The 21,968-nt window shown below is 45.3% G+C and overlaps 1 protein-coding gene and 1 long non-coding RNA gene across 6 annotated transcripts in view; one reads left to right on the forward strand and one right to left on the reverse strand.

The window, feature by feature from the left end:
• Positions 1–6,013: 6,013 nt before the first annotated feature.
• On the reverse strand, positions 6,014–19,993 carry LOC142601429 (uncharacterized). The gene is made up of 4 exons (XR_012834985.1): positions 19,914–19,993; positions 14,737–15,015; positions 13,903–14,015; positions 6,014–6,119 (listed from the first exon to the last, which is right to left on the reverse strand). It is a non-coding gene; the product is annotated as an uncharacterized LOC142601429 (long non-coding RNA).
• A 117-nt stretch (positions 19,994–20,110) lies between these two features.
• LOC142601430 (uncharacterized) overlaps positions 20,111–21,968 on the forward strand; it is a 30,891-nt gene continuing 29,033 nt past the window's right edge. For all 5 annotated transcript variants that reach the window (XM_075750540.1, XM_075750543.1, XM_075750541.1 and 2 more), the window contains exon 1: positions 20,111–20,591. In XM_075750540.1, coding sequence (XP_075606655.1) covers positions 20,292–20,591 — 300 coding nt within the window. In that variant the 5' untranslated portion in view covers positions 20,111–20,291. The remainder of the gene's footprint in view (positions 20,592–21,968) is intronic.

Genomic DNA, 21,968 nt, shown 5'->3' on the forward strand with positions numbered 1-21,968 from the left:
CAATGGCAACATGATGCACTGGTGCACATGGGAACCCCAGTTTCACAGCCAATGCATGTGCCATAAATTCGCACAAAAAATAGGCTTTCCCTCTGTTTATAGGGCCAGGACGTTGCCATGCATATGATTGTACTTTTAGATATTACAACAGTTCCCTTCTGTGAGCAGAAACCTTATTGCCCCCAAAATAAACACTGTGAAACCAAAATATATGCCAAGGGAATACTGGCTTCAATATAAACTGCCTAACTTCTGGCTCCTTAACTGGTACCTTGCTTGTATAACAATCAGTGAGTCAGAGTGTGACCCTGAATGCTCAGTCGTTACCTCCCTGGGTGTCGTGGGGAATGCGGAGGCTCATCTCCCCAGATGCTAATTCTCAAAAGTGTGTAGTGAAGTGTAACATAAGAAAGGGCAGGACTAAGCTTTACATCATTTTTTAATTCAACGACTCATTCATTCAAATAAGATTTATGAAGACATTATGCAATTTTGCTGTATGCAGTCATCAGGGGTGTGTGTAATGAATATCTAATTCACAGACTGAGAGATTTAATTGGATGTAGATCACCTTATGACCATGGTCAGAAAGCAAACAGGGACTGTGCACCAAATGAGCTTATAATAAAATGTGTTGAAGTCTCTGACTCAGTTGTTGTCTTATATAAAAGAGAAATGCTCGAGAATTGTGAAACCTTGTGCATTATGCAAGGAGGGAGTTTAATTACTTTTACTGAATTTATAGATATTTTTGAACTGTTAGCAGCTTTTAATACTCATCACATTTTGAGCACTTACAATCAGAAATAACAACTGCAGGTAAATTTGTCCTTGATACTGCTTTTAGAGTAATGGAAAATTAAACCTATCTGTATGGGTTATTTTACGGTGCTATTTAATTCATATATAATATAATTAAAGAGAAAAACAAGCAAACAAAAATCTTATTCACTCATTTCTTCCTGAAAACTTGTCAAAGAGATTAAATAAACATTTCTAATCAATCATGTAACAGCATATTTACTTCCATTAGAAAGGTTCTCCCACTTTGAAACAAACTCACAGATTCACAGAATCACAGAACGGTAGGGGTTGGAAGGGACCCCTGGAGATCATCTAGTCCAACCTCCCTGCTAAAGCAGGATCACCTAGAGCAGATTGCACAGGATTGTGTCCAGGTGGGTTTTGAATATCTCCAGAGAAGGAGACTCCACAACCTCTCTGGGCAGCCTGTTCCAGTGCTCGGTCACACTCAAAATGAAGAAGTTTTTCCTCATATTGAGATGGAACTTCCTGTGTTCCAGGTTGTGCCCGTTGCCCCTTGTCCTGGTGCTGGGCAACACTGAAAAGAGTCTGGCCCCTTCCTCTAGACACCCACCCTTTAGATATTTATGAGCATTAATAAGATCCCCTCTCAGTCTTCTCTTCTCCAGGCTAAACAGACCCAGCTCTCTCAGCCTTTCCTCATACCAGAGATGCTCCAGTCCCCTCACCATCCTCATAGCCCTTCACTGGACTCTCTCCAGTAGCTCCCTGTCTTTCTTGAACTGGGGAGCCCAGAAACGGACACAATACTTCAGATGTGGCCTCACCAGGGCAGTAGCACCTCCCTCGACATGCTGGCCATGTTCTTCTCAGTGCACCCCAGGACACCATTGGCCTTCTTGGCCACAAGGGCACACTGCTGGCTCATGGACAACTTGTTGTCCACCAGGACTCCCAGGTCCTTCTCTGCAGTGCTGCTTCCCAGCAGGTCAACCCCTAACCTGTACTGGTGCCTGGGGTTGTTCTTCCCTAGGTGCAGGACCCTACACTTGCCCTTGTTGAATTTCATTTGGTTCCTCTCCGCCCAACTCTCTAGTCTGCCCAGGTCTTGCTGAATGGCAGCGCAGCCTTCTGGTGTGTCGGCCACTCCTCCAGCTTTGCATCATCATCAAACTTGCTGAGGGTACACTCTGTCCCCTCCTCCAGGTCATTGAAGAATACATTGAACTCTGAATGCATTTATTTATGTTACCAAAGTGCATTTCAGAAAGTTATAACACATCTATTTTCCAGCTTGCAGTTTACTGGGAATACTGACATAGTTTCTTGCAAATAAAAGGTAGGAAAAAGATAAAAATATAATATTTCTTGCTAAATGTATAAAAATCTAATAATAAAAACTTGACACATGGATTAATTGGAAGAAAAAGCTAATTTTTTTTACATTTAAAAATTCTAAATGTATCATCAAGAAGGAAAAACAGAAACTTAAGTATGCCTTATTATCTTCCAAAGCTGTTCAGTGCTAATGGAGTGACAGACACAGTGATCTGAATTTTTTTTACATGGACATCTGCAACCATTCATTTTATAGAAAATACCAGAAGAAAAACAAGTGAAAATGCATTTGATAATGACTCATACTTTCATTTGTAAACATGGCATAAGCACTTGACACAAGGAAATGGAAGTCAGATCTGGGGAGTTATGGACAGAAACATGATGTACTTTAGACCAGAAAATTGCTGATTATTTCAAGTAATGCTGACCCCAGTCTCCCTCGTCCCTTAACACAGTCACCTTGCCCTTGGCAGTGACAGTCACTGGACTTAACTGAATTCTCAATTCCATTTGTGTTGCTACTATTGGGTTTAATTTATTTATTTGGTTTATTAGGTAGTTAACTAGTTGTGTGAAACTAAGAGTGGGATTCAGGTGTCTGATTATCAGTACCAGTATTGCTCAGTACTTGTGATTGTGTCTCCATTGACTTTATTGACCAGCAGGGACTACAGAGCCTAAATTGTTGTAACAGAGGAAAAAAAAGTACCACATTGGTGTTCTTGCAGTTTTACAGTTACCAGTTTCCACTTAGTCTGCACTCTGTACATCCTCAGGGTTGCAGCAATTCTTGCTGATGGCTGGTCTCAATTTAGTAATTTCATTTCTCCGCTTCTCATGTAGCACAGCGATGGAACATATAAACAAAGCATGTCAATTTGATTTAAGTATTTTGACATCTCCTCTAACATCTTTACAGCATGAGCACAACAATAATAAATCACTGCCATTATTTATTATTTGCACCCCAACTGTCAGTGTTTAAGAGGCATTTGGACAATGCCCGTACTAACATCTTTCACTTTTGGTCAGCTCTGAAGTGGTCAGGCAGTTGGACTAGATGATCTTTGTAGGTTCCTTCCAACTGAAATATTCTATTCTACTCTACTCTACTCTACTCTACTCTACTCTACTCTACTCTACTCTATTCTATTCTATTCTATTCTATTCTATTCTATTCTATTCTATTCTATTCAAAAGCCTTGGGCAAGTTCAGGAGATGACTGTAGTAATCTTTTTCTACATAAAAGCGATGATTCGGTCTCTGCCTCAAAGGTGCAAGATGACTATAAAAAATAATTAGTATAACTTCAAGGTTTACTCCTGAATCCAGGTTCTCCTGGTAGCCAGGAGGATGTGGCAGGATGCAGAAGGCATTTTGGGGTTGGATGGCATGGTGGCCTGGGCCAACACCACAACGGGGGTACCAGCGCCTGTGCTTGGACCTGCACCCTGCAAGCTTGGAGTTTGCTAGTGCAAACATGCCCGATGAGGCCAGGCTTTCAGCTCCAGCTACCTACCCACAAGTAGTTTACAAACCAACCCCCAAATTACATGAAGCTCACTCCTCCCACCACCACATATTTATGCAGTCTTGCCATTCTCAAGCAAAGTTTTCAGCCAAGTGGTGAAGAATTTGATATTAAACACTAAAGAAAAACAGAAGGATAAGAGCCAGTGGCGAAGAGCTGCGAATCCCAGCAGTCTGCGGTGCCTCTTGCTTGCCTGCCCCAGTTTTGGGTTACATCGCGGGTGTGACTCAGCCAAGGAGAGCGAGCGCCAGGAGGGGTCGGAAATAAATGTGTTTGGAGGAGGAAATTGAAGGAAGAAAACTGTTTTCTGCAGGGGAATAGAACAGTATGTAGGACTACATGGTGGAAATCCAACATAAGCCTTGTGCAAGTCTTAACTGCTATGATCCCCCATGACTGTCTTCTCATTCCTTAAGTAATTGAGGCTTCACTTCAGCAAAGCATGTAAGCTCAGGCTTCATTTTATGCTGTCAGTAAGTGCTTTGCTGAACAGGAGCTTAAAGTGTCAAGCCTGTTGCATGAGATTTATCCCACCTAATTTTAGACATTTGCAGTGCAGATATCTACACCAGAGCTACTGACCCAGAGAAACAAGCATTTCTGGGGTGCTGTTCTTTAGCCTATTCTACCTTAGAATGAGAAATACCATTCAGTAGAAGTGTTTGCAAGCAGAGCTTAAAATAGTTACGTCAGATGTAAACAGCTACAGTCTAGGTACCTACATTCATATACCTGAACCACAATAACCTCTGATGACAAGTAAGTAGAAAAACCATACCAATTGGAAGGTATCAGGCAAATGCAAACTGAATTTTTATAGAGAAATGAAACTGAAAATTATTTTCTTGGTGAGAAAGTTACAGTTTTAATTGTTTTCAAGACAAATAGCGGAAGAAAAGAATAGACCACTGTGATTGCCTTGTATAAGGCATTATTTCTTTCATTCTTTCATTGTCCGAAATTGCTCCTCTGCCTCCATCAGTTACTGAGGGTTCCAGCTCACCAGCCTAGCTTTTAGAGAGCTGCAGCTAGGCAAGATTAATCTCTTCCTGTGTCAGACAGATATTTTTGGAGGAGGAATCCCAAATATTCAAGACATTTCTTCAGAATTATTCAACTCAGAACTGGTGTTACTCTGAACGTTGAAGACCGTTCCTCTCCCTGCATAGACAAATGGGATGTAAACTTCTGGGAATTACTGCAAATATGGGAATGCCTGGAATCCCTATGGGAAATAACTGCAAAACCTTTAATCCTTGTTATCTCTGAGAGCACATATTTTTGTTTACTTGATTAGCAGTGGGAGAGGATGACTGATTAGCATGTTGGGCAGTAAAGCATCGCACTGTTTCTCTGTTTGCCCACCGCAGACTGCCTCTGGGAAGATGCTGGTTCCTGGGCAAACACCACTGAACAGAAGAATCATAGAATCGTAGAAAGGTTTGGGTTGGAAGGGACCTCAAAGATCATCTAGTTCCAACCCCCCTGCCATGGGCAGGGTCACCCTCCACTAAACCAGGTGGCTGAAAGCCCCATCCAACCTGGCCTTGAACATTTCCAGGGAGGGGGCATCCACAGCTTCCCTGTGTAACCTGTTCCAGAGCCTCGCTGCCCTCACGTTAAAGAATTTCTTCCTTAGATCTAATCTAACTCTACCCTCCTTCATCTTAAACCCATTACCCCTTGTCCTATCACCCCATGCCCTCATAAACAGCCCCTCTCCAGCTTTCTTGTAGGCCCCTTCAGGTACTAGTAAGCTGCTATAAGGTCTCCCCGGAGCCTTCTCTTCTCCAAGATTAACAACCCCAACCCTCTCAGCCTGTCCTCATAGGAGAGGTGCTCCAGCCCTCTGATCACCTTCCTGGACCTCCTCTGGACTCTCTCCAACAGCTCAATGTCTCTCCTGTACTGGGGCCCCCAGAGCTGGACGCAGTACTCCAGGTGGGGTCTCACGAGAGCGGAGTAGAGGGGCAGGATCACCTCCCTCGACCTGCTGGTCACACCTCTCTTGATGCAGCCCAGGACACGGTTGGCTTTCTGGGCTGCAAGCACACACTGCCAGCTCATGTTGAGCTTCTCATCAATCAATACCCCCAAGTCCTTCTCCTCAGGGCTGCTTCCAATCCATTCCTCGCCCAGTCTGTAGTTGTGGTTGGGATTGCACCGACCCACGGGCAGGACCTTGCACTCGGCCTTGTTGAACTTCATGTGGTTCGCATGGGCCCACCTCTCCAGCCTGTCAAGGTCCCTCTGGATGGCATCCCTTCCCTCCAGTGTGTCGACCACACCACAGAGCTTGGTGTCATCGGCAAACTTGCTGAGGGTGCACTCGATCCCACTGTCCATGTCACTGACAAAGATGTTGAACAGTGCCGGTCCCAGTACCGACCCCTGAGGGATGCCACTCGTCACTGGTCCTCGGTGTGCAGGGGTGGGGTCAGGGAATGGGTGACAACTGCAAAACAGCAGCAGCAACTGTAGCTGTTGAAAGCACAACATAGCAGCAAATAAACTTTTGTTAAACTTAAGGAATTGGTGCTTAACATGGTCTGATGCATACAGCAGGAGTCAGGGATGCTCATTCAAGCACTGAACTGAGGCAGTAAGTTACGACTAAAACTGCTTGACGTTTACTTCTATGAACAGTGGAGACAGACAGGTCCAGAAAACAATTCATCCTATCCCAAGGAAAAGATTTAAAATTTGTGGGTTGAATTGCTTTCTAAATACACCAGCCTCTTTCTAACTGCAAGAAAGTTACCAGATCTTTAACCGAGGTGGATAGCCCAGTCCTTAAATGTTACTAATATAAATTACGTGCTTCTTAGCACTGGAAAAGTCTGCACTTCTATGACATCTACCAAAATGAGGACAATGCTGAGATTGCTGCTTCTATGTGCTACCACAGGGCAGCTGATAACAGAGCTCTGGCCTCTGTGAAACCTGCAGAAGGAAAATTCACGTACAGGACCACAACATATCTTTCTCTTTGGACATTTAAAGCTTTCCAATTCTAACACATGATACAGCTTTTACCGCGAGCAGTAGCCTGGGAGCTATGTGAGGACTGAATCTGGTAAAGAGTTTATTTTACTTGGGGACAGATTCTGTCTGGGTGTTTTGTGGGACTCGAAGAAGAGGAAATGATTCACTGACAAAGGGGGGAACAGACGTCTTGACTCACAGTTTCCTGATCTAACCACTAGACAATTCCTCCGGCAATTCCTTAGTGCATCAAAAGGATGGATTAGTTTCCTAATTCCTTGAACATCATGAAACAGTTGTCCTGGATTATACATTCAGGTTTACCATACTGCCTATTGAGGGAAGATCTCTGGGTTTTATTCTTCAAGTTTGTAGAAAAAGAGCCAAAATAAGTGTATTTGCTCAACAAACTTGTTGATATTAATGGAACCAAAGTGCCAAGTCTGCTGCACTGCTTTTCTCATATGTACAGAGCTGGGGGCTTTGGGGTTGATATACTCAAATCTCACTTAGTTCATAAAGTTCCAAATATATCAGAACACATTGTTTAGACTATGGCTAAGAAATGCAAAAGGATTAGGTCTGCATGAAAGCAAATTTAAGACATTACTGTTCAATTAAATCATTCTGGAGTTTCACTTTCCTTCCAGTAAACAGAATTTCTTTCTATCTATGGCCACTATAAATTGTTTCTAGATCATACAAGGATAATTAAGAGTGCTTTATGAAGCATGGATGCCAAAAAAACTTATAATTACATTTAAGCTCTCAGCTGTACTGAACTCCACTGCTATCAGATTGTCTCATATATGCAGTTTCTTTTATAAATTATTTCCCCTAAAGAGAAAATAACTGTTTCCAAAACCACTTTGCTTATGTTGACAAATCAGTAGACTCACTCCACAAGAGCTCTTGCAGGAGCTTTCGAATTCGTTTCCCACGCAATGTTTCCCCGTGGCTGCCTTGCAGGACGAGTTTAGTTTTAGGACTGTGCCACCTGCTGTTGGAATTGCAGATTTCCCTGGGTCTGCACAGCGTGCAACCACTAGCTCCGACAGTCTGGCTGTGCGTGACTGTGATTTGTTCCCATGTGAGGGACCGGCGTTGCAGGACGACTCTGTCTGCCATCCCCGTCGGAGGCTTCAATCTTCCTAGGATCGTTTATTCCGCTGTTCTGAATGGCTCTGCTTTGGCACAGAAATGTAAGGGCCTCCCTTTGTCCCTGCTGCTCAGAAATAATTTTATTGAAGGTGGTATGACACACATAGGATGCAGGGCCACATTCTGCAGTATTAAATTTTAACAGAAAATTGAAGCTCCTTTCTGCCTTTCAGCTCCATGAGCAAAGGAGGTGCACAGACAGCTAAGGAACGGGCAATTTCAGCATATTTGCTAGCTCTAGGTACCATTGCAATTGCTGTTGAGTGAGGCTGCAGCTCCAGGTGAATTGAGCGGGAAGGGTAGAGGCATTTTGGAGCCTGGCCCCACAAAACAAAGAGCAGAGGGCACCACAGCTTCTCAAGGGCAGTGGGGAGCATCCCTCGGCAACACGGGGATGCCGGGTCTCAAAAAGTGGCTTAAAACCAAGATACTTCCTAGGATGTCCCATGGCTTAGTCTGTCAGTGCCCCTCTACCTGATCCTCATGATGGGGCTGCTGCCATCCCTGAGGCTCAAGAAATTCACTTGCTCACAGAAGCGTTTTCCCAAGGTGAGGAAAATATGGCCCACTGGATCACATTAACCCTGTCTGCTTTTGTCTGGAAGCTATCTTGGTATATGAGTTAGTAACACAGTTATTCCAGTTGCATTTCTAACCAAACAGATGGACTCTCTTAGATCTCACACAGCGGTCCTGTGCTCAGGGCTCCAAAAGTTTCACCTGACTTAGGGCTGTTATTTGGGTTCTGCTGGGCAAGAAGTCTGAGGTTGCGGGCGATGCTCTGCTTTCTAGGTCTGATCTTGCAAAGAGTTATTTCCAGACTCTTGCAATGGCATCTTAACAGCCTGTGATGCCCTGACCCCTCATCTGTGTATTCACAGAGGACCATGTACTGAATGCATCACATGCCCCGTCCCTAAGGCACATGCAGTAATGTCTGCTGGTGGCTATGCATAGCACAGCGCATCTCTTTGGGCAGTCCGGTGCACACCTCCTCGTTAGTACCAAACAAGCTGTTTCTTGATCTGGAAACAGCACAGGCACATCACCCTAGTACTGCACACAACCTGTTTGGTCCTGTTGGGAGGCAGAGTGAATTAGGGTATATATTGTGCAGAGCCGGTACAGTTGTGCAGTAAGGAGTATCAGTGCGGTATCTCAGGGCAGCATTTCACCCTCCTGCATAAATCCCACATTTGTGCATTTGGAGCAAGCTGTGGTAGCTTTAATGTGGCAATGAATCAGGTGACTGAGGCATAAACTGAATGTCCTCCACTGGGAACTGGCATTTTTATTAGGGCTTAGACACAGACAGCACACAGCAGGATTGGACCATCAGGGCATGTTGAATTCCCAGTAAAAAGGGCTAACAAAGTTCAAAATGCCATCAGTTTTCTGAAAAAATTAGTTCTTGGAATAAACACTGTGCTCAGGTATTACCTTAGTTGGTGCTTAGATTGGTGCCATCTCCACCACATCTAAGTGGCCTCCCCTAAGTGCTAACTCATCAGTCGTGGTTTGGTCAGCAGTGTGATAAATGAGTCTGAAAATTAGCTGCTGAGAATTGAAATAAAGTACTAGTTTCTGTTCTTGGAACTTGGTGAAGACTCTCATTGTTTGTAGATAGATCGGCATCTCAGAGGGGCTGCTTGTGCATGAGAACAAGAGGATTGAGAACAAGGAATGAACTCCAACCACTGCCTTATATTAGACTTTAGTCCCCGTTGTTTATAAGCTGGAAGGATCACAGAGCTATTAAAAACTAGACTGAACAATAGAGATATTTATTATTGACATTGCATTACACTCTTAACCACAAGTATCTCTTATCTCACAACATGAAAGCAATACCACTTTGGGAAAACTGAAAACAACTGTGCATTTGGATAGTCAGATTCTTCACAAGGGTAACCCACATCCTCCACAGGAGCATTTCTGAGCTCAAAGGTCCACCAGGGAGGATTGGTTAGGGAAATCATCCCAAATGTATTTTCAATTTAAAAATTTCAACAAGGGCCATCTTCCTGGCAGTCACTGCAGAGCAGGGACGTTGTGCTCCATACCTGTCTATGGCGGCTCAGGAAATCAGGTGGTTGGTGTACAGATGAGCTCTCCAGGGGACAAAGTCATATTTCAAGAGACACAACTGATCTGGAACTTTTTAATCCCACTCCTGGTTCCTGTTATAATTACATCTGACTGCCTCATGTCACTAGCATGTTTATCTGCTGACACTATCAGGAAAGGAAATGTCTTACATTTTAGACACAGAATTATGTTAGCAGTTAGTTAATAGGGTTTTGTTACTGAGAGTTGTAGGACCTGGCATCTTTGGCATCTAGACTGTATAATGAGGGGGAGGTACATGCTTAGACATCAAATCGAGAAAGGCCAGGATACCATGCAAGAAGCTGTTTAAACAAGCTGGCTAGAAATACTAAGAGACATATGCCTTAAATCCCATTCTGCTGTAGGATTTAGGCAGTTTTTAAGGCATGTTTTTCTCTCTACAGCATGAAGAACTCCCAGATCAATAAGCATCATTAATACTCACAGTTGGCATGACACGGGTGCTCCGCAAATACCTGGCCCCAAGGTTTTAGGTGTCCATCCTAACATCAACAGCTCCTGCACTGAAACATCACCCCGCTGGCCATGCTAGCCCATGGCTTGCGGGAACCTGCCCCGATTCTGCTCAGAAATTTGGAAGTTAAAACTGAGGCTCACAGGGAGAGCAAAGCACAGTGTTGCCTGGAGAACTTGTCATCTCCTGTAGCCCATGGGCTGGTGGAGTTTGGGGAAGGCTGATCCGAGGAGACAAGGAGATGAAGGACGTGAAAGCAAAGCCATTAACTCCTGAGACAAAATGTCTTGGCCAGAGCCACCTGGCAGAGCCGGGTGGTGAACATGGCCCCCGAGTGGCACATAAACCAAGTTATGTTTTCTAGTCGGGAAGTAAAATGGAAAATATCAAGAACATAAAAAAATGTCTTTTGCAGACTGAAAATGTGGCTAATATTGCTGTCCCTCCTCCACTTCATTTAATCATCTTAAAACTTGCTTGTAACAGCAAATGATTCATTTTCAGATAGAAACATGATGAAGTGTCAGCAGAGACCCCTGACATAACGATGGCCAGCATTTCCTTCTAGGATTTGAGCTTTTCCCACAGGACATGCTGTCCACTCCAACCCCTTTTTCTGTGGGAGCTGCCTTCCCCAGCGCTGCCTGCAACCTGAAGTTCATTAGAGGAGAGCTGTTAAGAGGTTACGTGATGCTGAAGACCTTTCCCGGTTCCCCCGACTTCAGGAGGTTTCAGAGCGGGCCTTGGATCAACGGCAGGACTGCTAATGAAACAGGGGGGCTGAAAGCAGGAGGCAGAATTAGCTGTGACTTTTTGACCACGAAAGCTTCAGCCAGAGCAAGCTGTGATGGAAAGCAAGTTCCTCCCGGAGAGAGATCTCGAGGTCCAGCCGTCACTGCCAATTTCCCTTCAGCGGGTGGACCTGGGCATGGAGCCGCCTGCCCCAAGGCCACCACGGCTTTGTCCAGCAGCAATGCGGCTCAGGCAAAAAGCTTGTCCTACCTTGCCGTGGCTGCCTACCGTTTCCAGTCTGGATTTCCTCCTCCTGAGACACTTTGCTACCCACATTCCCGAGCTAGGCTTAAAAATCAGACTGCCTCTGATCCATGCTGGGTAAACAGAGTTTAGTTCCCTGTTTTGCATGTGTTGAATTGCTGGTTTTGCATGGTATCTAAAGCAGGCTGTGGGCAGCACAGTTATTGATAGCTGAGAAAAGAGCCACCTCATCTCTAGAGATGCCTTATACAGTCAATTTAAGCTCAATATCCTAAATTTAGGAAAATGTTACATGAAAGGAACCTGCAGTGTAGGGAACAGCTACAGGACTTGAGCTTGGCTTAAACACGCACTCCTACAGAAGCCTGGAAAATTACAAGATACTCCCTTCTGAAAAACACCTGCCAAACACAGCTTTCCCTTCTGAAATGCTGCGTTATTTGGGAAGAAATGCGGAGGAACAAGTAACCCAACGCATGGGAGTCTCCAAAAGTGCTGCTGCAACAAAATGTTGTTGTATGGCACGGCTGGCAAGGTTGTGCAAGAACGAGGTGGTGGGATGGTTTGAATGCTAAATTTTGTCATGTTTTAAGAGAGACAACCCCAGAAATTAAATGTTGCCAGTCTAAGTTACAATGCAGTTGCCATGGCAATTATAAAATGGGAAACCATTGCTGTCATTGCTTGCATTGTCACATGCCTTATGGTGAACTCGTGGCTCCCTGGGTTATGGAAGGAGACAAAAAATGTTGGGTCCATCCCAAGAGGCTGCATTTTTTTGAGGGTGGGGTGAGCAGAGGAGCAGCAACTCCAATAAAACATGCAGGTTGCTCTGACTGTGGCTGGATCCTCGGGGCACAACGCAGGGACACAAGCCTGGGATCTAGGCAAAACAGCAGTTTGAAAAACCTCCGGGCTTAGTCATTAATAGAGATTTCTTCTGCAGAGCCAGATCCAGAAGCTTCTTCATGATGACTCCAGGCCTCCAACCTGGCTGCTGATTCACCCCAGCTCTCCTGGCCGTCCCTCTGGAGCACGAGCTCCGGTGACGGGCCAGCTCTGGGTACTTCACTGTGGTCTTTTACAGCCAGACTCACAATTTCTCTGCCTCCAATGTGAACACACTGAACACAAACCAGGTATGAGCAAACAGCTGCGTGTATACTGTGGGCAGAACAAATAGACATGTACCTACAGAGCACCATGTAAATACAGTCTCCATAAGCTGCTTTTATTCTCAGGATGTATGCCAGGAATATAAGAAATCAAATGCATTTATAATAATCCTTCATTACAGAAAGTGATACTGCAAACAGTGCGGAAGACCACACCTACCGAACAGATAGACCATTGAAAGCAATTCTAACACGTCAGGGTTTTGTCTGCTAATGTCGTACTGACCAAGGCTACCAGCCTATGCAACAACCATAGATCTCTTCAGTATCCTCAAAAAGATCTATCTGTAAGTGCTCCAGATTCCCTGTTAATCACAAAAAGATTAAACGTCGTCTTCTTCCCAACATTGTGATGAGATTAGGCTGAGCTGACAAGATAGACTAAGTGCTGTAGAAACATTATTTCTCCTTTGCAGAGGAAGGAACAGGACAGTCACCTGCTGCCAACCAGCAAGTCCTGCTAGTTTGAAGATGTCATTTACTCTAGTAATCCAATAAATATTTTTGAATTGAAATTAGTAAACTGGCTAGGAAGCAGGAAAAACATGAGCAGGCAGCTCCACCGGAGCCCCTAATGCATTGGTGTGGAAAAGACAGCCAAAACGATCCCACAATGTATATGGTAGGAACAAGTGAATACGTTCAAGAGGCTGAATATTACCTCTCCATGTGATGATGCAGAAAAAGGATGTCAAGAGGATGTGCAAAATAAGGGCCTCCAAAACTAGCACGAAACCTGGTGGAAATGCCTTTTGGTGAGATCTGTAAAGAGATTTAATATCTTTTATTTATCAGAAGTGAGTTTAAGAGGTAACATACTTGTGACACTGAAGCACTTTCTCAGGAAGAATACAGCTGCCATGAGAAGGCTATCTCTGTCAGAGAAAGCCACAGAAATCAGTGGTGGGAAACTGAAGCTAGATAACATTAAGTTTAGCAACAAGATGTAGGTTTTTTCACGTGGAGGATGACTAAACATGAGAAGAAACCATGAAGGATGTGGTGGATGCAGTACATTTTTCTGACCTTCATGCCTCCAGATCAAAGTGGCAGATCCTGCTCAGATACAGAGGTTACGTGAGCATATTTAGGGAAAACTTTGTGGCCTTTGATACCTAGATCGCATGAGAACATGATATTGTCTGAACACTGTAGTGTAAGCCATCCTTTTATCAGTGGATACGTATTCATACATTTTTGACACTAAAGCCTCCCTGAGGGTAATGATCATTTCCCTCCAATGTGTCAGCTGCATCTCTCTGAATGCTGTTTTTCATAGCAATAAACTGTGTGTCATCACTAATTTACTCTGTGTTCACTGTGTCGTGTGCCAGTTTGGAATAAAGCAAGGACAGACACTTACCTTGATTTTAGGAGACTTCCTTGTAGTCATCGTTATCTTGAAAAAAATGCACACATGCTGCTGATCTCTGATGAAGGGACCTAGGAAGTCTTTAAAGCAAGAGCTAGGACTGCCTGTCAAAAGAAACAGAAAATAACCAGCTGATTTCCCAGACAGCTGGATCAGAGACACAGGCTGAACAGCACTGAGAACAAGTATGCATGTAAAGAACATAATAGCAGTCCTGTCTTCTGCTGCTAGACAAATCCATTTTTTTAATTGTATAAAATATTTATAATAGTATGTTGTAGATTGCACTTGGTTTTTTTGTAGAGGGGGAGGGAATAAAGCCTCCTGCCAGATTCCCAGACCTCCACTGCTGATGGGATGTGCAGAAAACCTACCAGTGCTGCTGTATATTCATGCAGCTCTGTGCAGGCTTTTCATCCAGGGCAAGAGTGGATGCTAAGGGTGCAAGAGTGACCTGGGGCACTCAACAGCTTCTTTCTGAACTGTTTGACAGCGACGCAAACGTCTTCGCCTTCAGGAAAGCCAGCTATGCATATTTTTATGTCTACTTCTGCTTTGCTCTCAAGGCTTTTGATTTTATCTTTAAACCAGCAGTGCTTACAGTTCTCAAGATGATTGTGTTCTGCTAAACAAGTTCTTTTGTCCCATACTGTTGCTGACAAATCTGCTAGTGAAACAATTTTACTATTCAGTAACTTCAGTTTTGCCTCCAACTTTTTTGCTGTACCCTTTGAACTGACATTGTTGCATTAATGGCTGCTATGGCTTTGTCTACCATGCATGTCATTGCTATAGCCTATTAAAAGCAGTTGCAGCCGTGCTTACTGCTGGCTTCCTCCTTCCTTTTGAAGCAGTTTTCTTTGACTGCTCTTAATTAACGCATAAGCTGGGAAAGTGCCTTCTTTCCTCCTTTCAAGATGTTTTTGTTTCTTTGTTTTAATTTCACTTCTTTGGCTGAATAGATGTTTCCAGTATGTTCTTTATGAAAATGAAAGGGAAATTGAAGCTTGCACAACTTTTTATTGGTGAAAGAAACCCAGGCCATGGCTCTTCTTTGACTGCATTACCATTGCGTGCTTCTTTCTTTGACTCCATTTCTTCTCCCTATTCAGAAAAGCCAAGTAACATGATTAAAGTCCTCTTCCAACTCAAAGACTTTGACAGCAAACAAAGATGGATCACTTACCAACCAAATGAATCATGTACAGGAAACCAAGGCAAGTGTTAAACATATTTACTAGGGGAATCAGTTAAGAATGGTATGCCGAAGATCTGTAGTTAATTAACACCAGTTGCACGTACTGAAACAAGAGATTGAAATGCTATTCGATAATTAGTAAAAATCTATAAAGCTGCATTCCTCAAAGCAGACACAGATGCTGAAAGGAAATGCTGGACTGCTACGCCAGATATCAACTTGTCAAGGAATTAATCATCTTATTTAATGGCAAATACCTGGTCACGTGGGCTGCCATGCAAAGAGCTGAATAGCCTGAACAGACGGAGCACTCCGCTCATTACTGGTTATTGACAGGCTTTTGCAGGCGTGCAGCTAGCGTGTGCCTCAGTTTCCTCACCGATAAGCTAAACAAGCTCCGTAGTTCATCAGCTTCACGTGTGTCCATGGAAAGTCACTACTGCACCAGGGCTTCAGACAGGAGCAAAAAATGGGAAAAGTCTGTGAATTACACAAATATTTTATGAATGCGTCTCCTGCACATCAGCAGATGAACCTCAGGATTTCGTGCAAACGCCCCTTCGAGCCTGTAAATAAGCCATGGATCGTGAGATCATCTCAGCCTGTAAATTAACGTCATTACAGCAGAGCAAGCGGGTCGCAGCCGGGAGCAGGGCCCCACCGCAGGAGTCGCTGCCCGGGGGACACGTCCTCGCTCTGCATTTCATTTACCCGCGAATGCCTGAAATGGAGATCTGTGCTTTGATCTCGGTCGTGTCCGAACATCCTCCCGCCTGCACCAGAAACAATTCCGGACCGAGGGCTCAGAAACTGGCTACTGAAAGGAGAGCTGCTCCGGGTTGCTCAAACCAGTGCGAAACCACATTGTTTTCCGTGTAGTTACCCCAAATTCCCATAGTCTCAGAGAGGGGAGGATGAAGCCTTGCAACTTTATGAGAAGGGTCTGTTCTGAACAACCTGGTAAGCACCGATTGCTTCGAGTAGGGAAGGGACGGCTCGTTCTCGCCCCTTACCCGCGGCTTTCTGAGCAGAACTCACCTGCCTTGCTTCAGCTGCAGTTTTCTGAACTGTCAGGGAAGCCGATTAGAGAGTATTAAATACTGCCAAGAGGTCTTCTCGCTGCCCCTCAAAAGGTGTTTTTGCTGAGGCAGTTTAAAAGCTTCCTCTTTATCTCTCTGACTTGTGTGCAATCACTAAATTTTCTGTTGCATCCGTTGTTGATTAAACAAGAGCAAGGCTACAGATATTCAGCGTCAGGGTAGGGGCCTTCTCTTGGCTTCTGTGGGTGAATCCTTAAGTCTACTGCTAATACATCACGTCAAGATCTTGTAATTTCTGTGAAATGCTATTAAAACAATTCTTTTGTTCCCCCTTTTTTTTCCAGAAAATTCCATTTTTTTACAATTCAATAGAAAATAGAAATAAAAGTTTATGCTTTAATTTCAGCTAGAAAATTCTGCTTTGCTTTTAACATGAAGACTGTTCAAAACAATTTTGCCTTTTTTTTTTACTGTGATCTGTTGTTTTTTTCAAAATCAAACTGTTTTCATGAAACATTTTAACCATTAATAAGACTGGATTTTTCCCCAGAAAAACTCCCAAAGCCTACCTCCATCATCTTAGCACCTCGAATGACTGACTCTGCATGCAGAAGCGGACAGGTTTGAATATGGCCCATCAGGCATTAGCGACTGCACTATTTTGTCAGCGCACATTAACTGCATTTTGATCTGCAACAAATGGATGGTTCCAGCTCCCGGTTATTGGACTTTCTTTCTGAGTTTGAACGGAGAACAACTCCCCATCAGACTTTTGCAATTAGTTTATGATGTCACACATAAATAGAAAAATATCTTCTCTGGCTCGCAATAAAATTTCAGGCTTTCCATATAACATGACATCACGACAATTTGTGCTATTTTAATAGACCAATACTGTAAGTGATATGCTGTTAAATAAGCCTGCATTAATACTAGAAAAAGGTCTAATATGATGATGCTTATCTTTGAAAATAAATGCCATTACAGACCAGCCACAGTAATTGCCTTTATTTTGTGGAGGAAAAAAAAAGAAATAGAAAGGAAGGGTGCAAAGCAGTAATCTCATAGTCAATTAAGCAATGTTGAGTCCTGAGATATCTTTCAGCTTACGCTTCCCTGGGAAAAAGAAAACTAAACTAATATAGATGAGCTGAAAGTCGTGATATTTATTTATGATGTGAGGTATAGATTGTATGCTTTTTAACAGCTCAGACCTGGAGAGATGTATTTTCATTTTACGAACAGAGAAATCAAGGCAGGGAAAAAAAAAAAAAAGACAAGTATCAAGTTAAAATGTCATAAAACTAATCACATAACTGCCATCTTTTAACTTCAGGGGAAGCCTCCCTGTCTCCGACATTTGCACATGACTGCTCAGTTACCAGCTTAGGGCCCCAGATAGGTACAAGATAGGAATATTCTCAGAAGAAATCAGTTGCAGGGCTAGGAACAGAAACACTGAAATTTCTGAGGTTTCAGACCACAAGATTAGTCGGTGCTGAACTTCAGAAGATAGGCAGGATGAGACTGGCAGACAGAAGACAAATAATTTGTGTGATCCATGTTTAAACAGAAGCTTCCCATCCCAACAACAGCATTCAAATTACCACCGTACCCCCATGGAATCACAGAACGGTAGGGTTTGGAAGGGACCTCTAGAGATCATCTAATCCAATCTCCCTGCTAAAGCAGGATCACCCAGAGCAAGTTGCACAGGATTGTGTCCAGGTGGGTTTGGAATATCTCCAGAGAAGGAGACTCCACAACCGCTCTGGGCAGCCTGTCCCAGTGCTCGGTCATCCTGAGAGGAAAGAAGTTTTTTCTCAGCCCAGAACTGGACACAATATTCCAGATGTGGCCTCACCCAGGGCAGAGTAGAGGAGGAGGAGGATAACCTCCCTCGACCTGCTGGCCACGCTCTTCTCAGTGCACCCCAGGATACCATTGGCCTTCTTGGCCATGAGGGCACACTGCTGGCTCATGGAGAGCTTGTTGTCCACCAGGACTCCCAGGTCCTTCTCTGCAGTGCTGCTTCCCAGCAGGTCAACCCCTAATCTGTCCTGGTGCTTGAGGTTGTTCTTCCCTAGGTGCAGGACCCTACGCTTGCCCTTATTGAATCTCATATGGTTCCTCTCTGCCCAATTTTCCAGCCTGTCCACATCTTGCTGAGTGGCAGCGCAGCCTTCTGGGGTGTCGGCCACTCCTCCCAGTTTTGCATCATCATCAAACTTGCTGAGGGTGCACTCTGTCCCCTCCTCCAGGTCATTGATGAATATGTTGAATAAGACCGGACCAAGCACTGACCCTTGGGGCACACTGTTAGCTACAGGCCTCCAACTAGACTCTGCGCTGCTTATCACAACCCTCTGGGTTCTGCCATTCAGCCAGTTCTCAACCCACCTCACTGACCTCTCATCCAACCCACACTTCCTAAGCTTGCTAATGAGGATGTTATGAGAGACAGTGTCAAAAGTCTTGCTAAACTCAGGGTAGACAACATTCACTGCTCTCCTTTCATTCACCCAGCTGGTCATGCCATCATAGGCGGCTATCAGATTTGTCAGGCATGATTGCCCCCGGTGAATACATGTTGATCACTCTCAATAACCTTCTTCTCCACATGCTTACTGATGACCCCCAGAATGAGCTGTTCCATCACCTTTCCAGGAATGGAGGCCCTCTCCTCTGTATCAAGCATTTCTCCCTCACTCCCAAAACCTTTTTCTCACCATAATGCCATCCAGCACATCATTTTATCAACAATCTTCCTGTATTTTGTCTAGAAATTTCCAGAATGCTATGACATCTTATTGTGCTTTCAAAACCTAGACCTGTTCAGGATGACTTGGAGATAGGCCCAGGACATGGGAATAATAAGTCTTTCATCCATGAAGAATTGATACTCCAACAGAAAGATGGATAATGAGCCTTCCCCATTGCCATCTGCCATGGGTACGCATTTAAGTTTGAGCTTCAGTGCTTAGATCCACACTGAGGAGACAGCAGTCCCCACTGGGTGTGAAATAAAGCCAAGACAGACAAACCCATTCCCTCACCAACCCCTTCTCTGCGCTGAGGTTACTACAACCATGACTTTTTATGCTGTTCTAATTAAATAAGCTTATTTACTATCTTCTTTGTAGTAATGGTCCCTAGCCCTGGTGAGTCCCGCTGAGTTTGTGGCAGGTGTGAGACATGGCCACGTTGAGACACGCTTCTGAATTAGGGGTTCGTTCCTTCCCTTCATTGCTATTCACTGTCCCTCTATATTGGCCACGATAAAATACAGTTTGTTGCTTTAAAAGAAGCTCTATGACTTTGCAAAAAAAAAAAAAAAAAAACAAACCAAAAAGACTTTCTGAGAGCATCACCTGCACTTATGAATCAGATGGGTGGAGAAATTCTCCATCCAGTACAGCAGAGGTCCGTGGTTTGAGGCACTCTGCTTAGCATTCTGCTAGCGGTGATAAACTGTTATTTCTCCGAGGATCAGCGCTAGATGAGAACGCATCACGCGCTGCATTACATAGGCAGTTCTTGCAATCATCGCGGGGATGTTGCTCGATAATGACATACTTGTAACGGCGCCTGAGAACCGAAGTACGTTCCTAAAAACTCTTCTGTCTAGACTGGAGAATTTTGCAAAAATGTATCACTCGTGAAAATCCCGATCCTCGACCAACCACCTGCTCTCCAATGAATGCTACTGATGCCGATGCCCGCAGCTCCGCTGCTCTGATCACACGCATTCGCGTTTAATTTACCGCGTTCGTTCTTCCACAGAAAAGATTCATTCGTGCGTGAACTCCTTCCTCCACGCACGGAACAGCCCCCCACGCGGGGATCGGCAGCGCCCGGGGTCCCACGCCCCCCACACGCACCGCGCAACCTCAACCCCTTTGCAACGAGACTCCCGTGAGCACAGACGTGGCCGCCCCCCCCCCCCCCGCAATCCACCGCCGCGACCAGCCGGTCCCCCCGCCCGGCACGGCTCCGCAGCCGCACTGGTGCCCGCTCCTGGCTGCGGCAGCGAGCGCGGCTCCGGCACCAACTTTCCGTGCGCGGCGGAACTGAGCGGAGCGGAGCGGAGCATCCCACACCCCCCCCCGGGGGGAGCAGCGGCGGCGACCCCGGGGGCGGCCATGCTGGGGCCGGCGGTGCGGCTGGCGCTGGGCGCGGGGGAGCTGGTGCCGCCGGCCCCGGGGCTGCCGGCGCGGCTGCTGGCTCTGCTCTGGCCGGCGCTGGTGCTGGCGGCGGCGGCGCTGCTGGTCCTGCGGGGGCTGCGACGCGGCCGGGCCGGGCCGGGGCCCCGCCGCCACCGCCGCCGCGCCGCCGGGGAGGCGCGGGAGAAAGAGGAGGAAGAGGAGGAAGAAGAGGATGGCCCCGCGGGGGCCGGGGCGCTGCCGGCGTGGCAGCCGGAGGAACAAAGGCGCACGGCGGAGGTAAGGGCGGCGGGGGGGGGGGGGGTGTTCCGGTCCCAGCCCGCCCCCGGCACGGGGGTCTCCCCGGACGAGCATCCTTGCCTCTCTCCTCCCCGGCATCTTTTCCTCCTGCCGGCCTTGGGCTCCGCAGCCCCGCCGGGCTGCACCCGCTGCTCCCAGCCCAGCGGCCACACGGGCATCCCAGTGCCATGTCGCACGCCCGGGCAGCCTGTCCTGCCTGGAGATGCTGCGTCCCAAACCTCTCTTTGGGGGGTTCAGGGGTTAGGGGACCCAGGGTTCCTCTCAGAGCCCTGTGGTGGCATCAAGCTTAGAGAGCAAGGCTGGCCTTACCGAGCACCTGGCCTGGGCTCACTGGTGTCAGCCTTTCTTCCGCCACTTTGTCTAACACCGTAACTCTACGTGGCCTTGAGCCTGTTTGCAGGGAACTAAGGAAACTCCAGTTAATGTCCATCATATTAAGGAGGACGCAAGTATAGTGTCTCTCTTACGGTGTTAATACAAGGTGCTAAAAATGTGTATTTACTCCGAATCAAATCTTTGTTACTATTGCATTAATATGTGATAGCAGCTGTGAGCTGATGACCATGGCCACCTTGTTGCGTATATGTTGTGAGTTTGAGATGATGCACTGCAATGAAGTTTCCGTATGACATGGTCATGGTTGTGTCACTTTGACTTGCTGTAAGCTGTGTGTAGCAGAAAATCTCAGCATAAATTACTGAAAACAGTTTCACCAAGGTATTGCAATACGGAAAGTAAAGCTCTCAGGAGAACATACTGAACATAAGTAAGTATGTACTTAAAATTAATACCTCCAGCATTTCTGAACATTTTAATCGTTACTAGTATCTCCAAGGTCTCACTTCTGAGAAACACAAACCAAATTAATTTGCAGGTGGGGTTTTTTGGGGTGAGTTTAAGTGGTTTTGTTCTTCATGAATAAAATTGTGTCAGGCTTTCCATCGTAACACTAGTTTTCAAGGTTTTATTATTTTTCATGGAAATTTTAACTTTTAGTTGTATTATAGTTATATTTTCATAGGCAGTTCCATTTTAGGGTATTTTGTCTTTCATCAGTGAGAGCAGAATCTTGGCCTGACAGGATAGGTATCTCTGAATTAATAAAGAACAATTAAATCAAAAAGCAATTCAAACAGAACTGCCTGTGCCAAGGGATGAAGAGGGATCTCAATAACAATTTTATTATAGCTTTATAATCATCAATACTAGATAACTTGACTTGGCTGCAGAACGAATTAAACTTTTGCAGAACCAGCAATTATTGGAGGTAGCGTGGGACAGAAAGGGGTGGACACCCACGTTGTCAGAGACAGGCCTGGTGCTGTAACGGTGGTGGGGTTATTAGTTCAAGCCGAA

The sequence above is a fragment of the Balearica regulorum genome, chromosome 3 (genome assembly GCF_011004875.1).
Source record: "Balearica regulorum gibbericeps isolate bBalReg1 chromosome 3, bBalReg1.pri, whole genome shotgun sequence".
Taxonomy (NCBI): Eukaryota; Metazoa; Chordata; class Aves; order Gruiformes; family Gruidae; genus Balearica; species Balearica regulorum.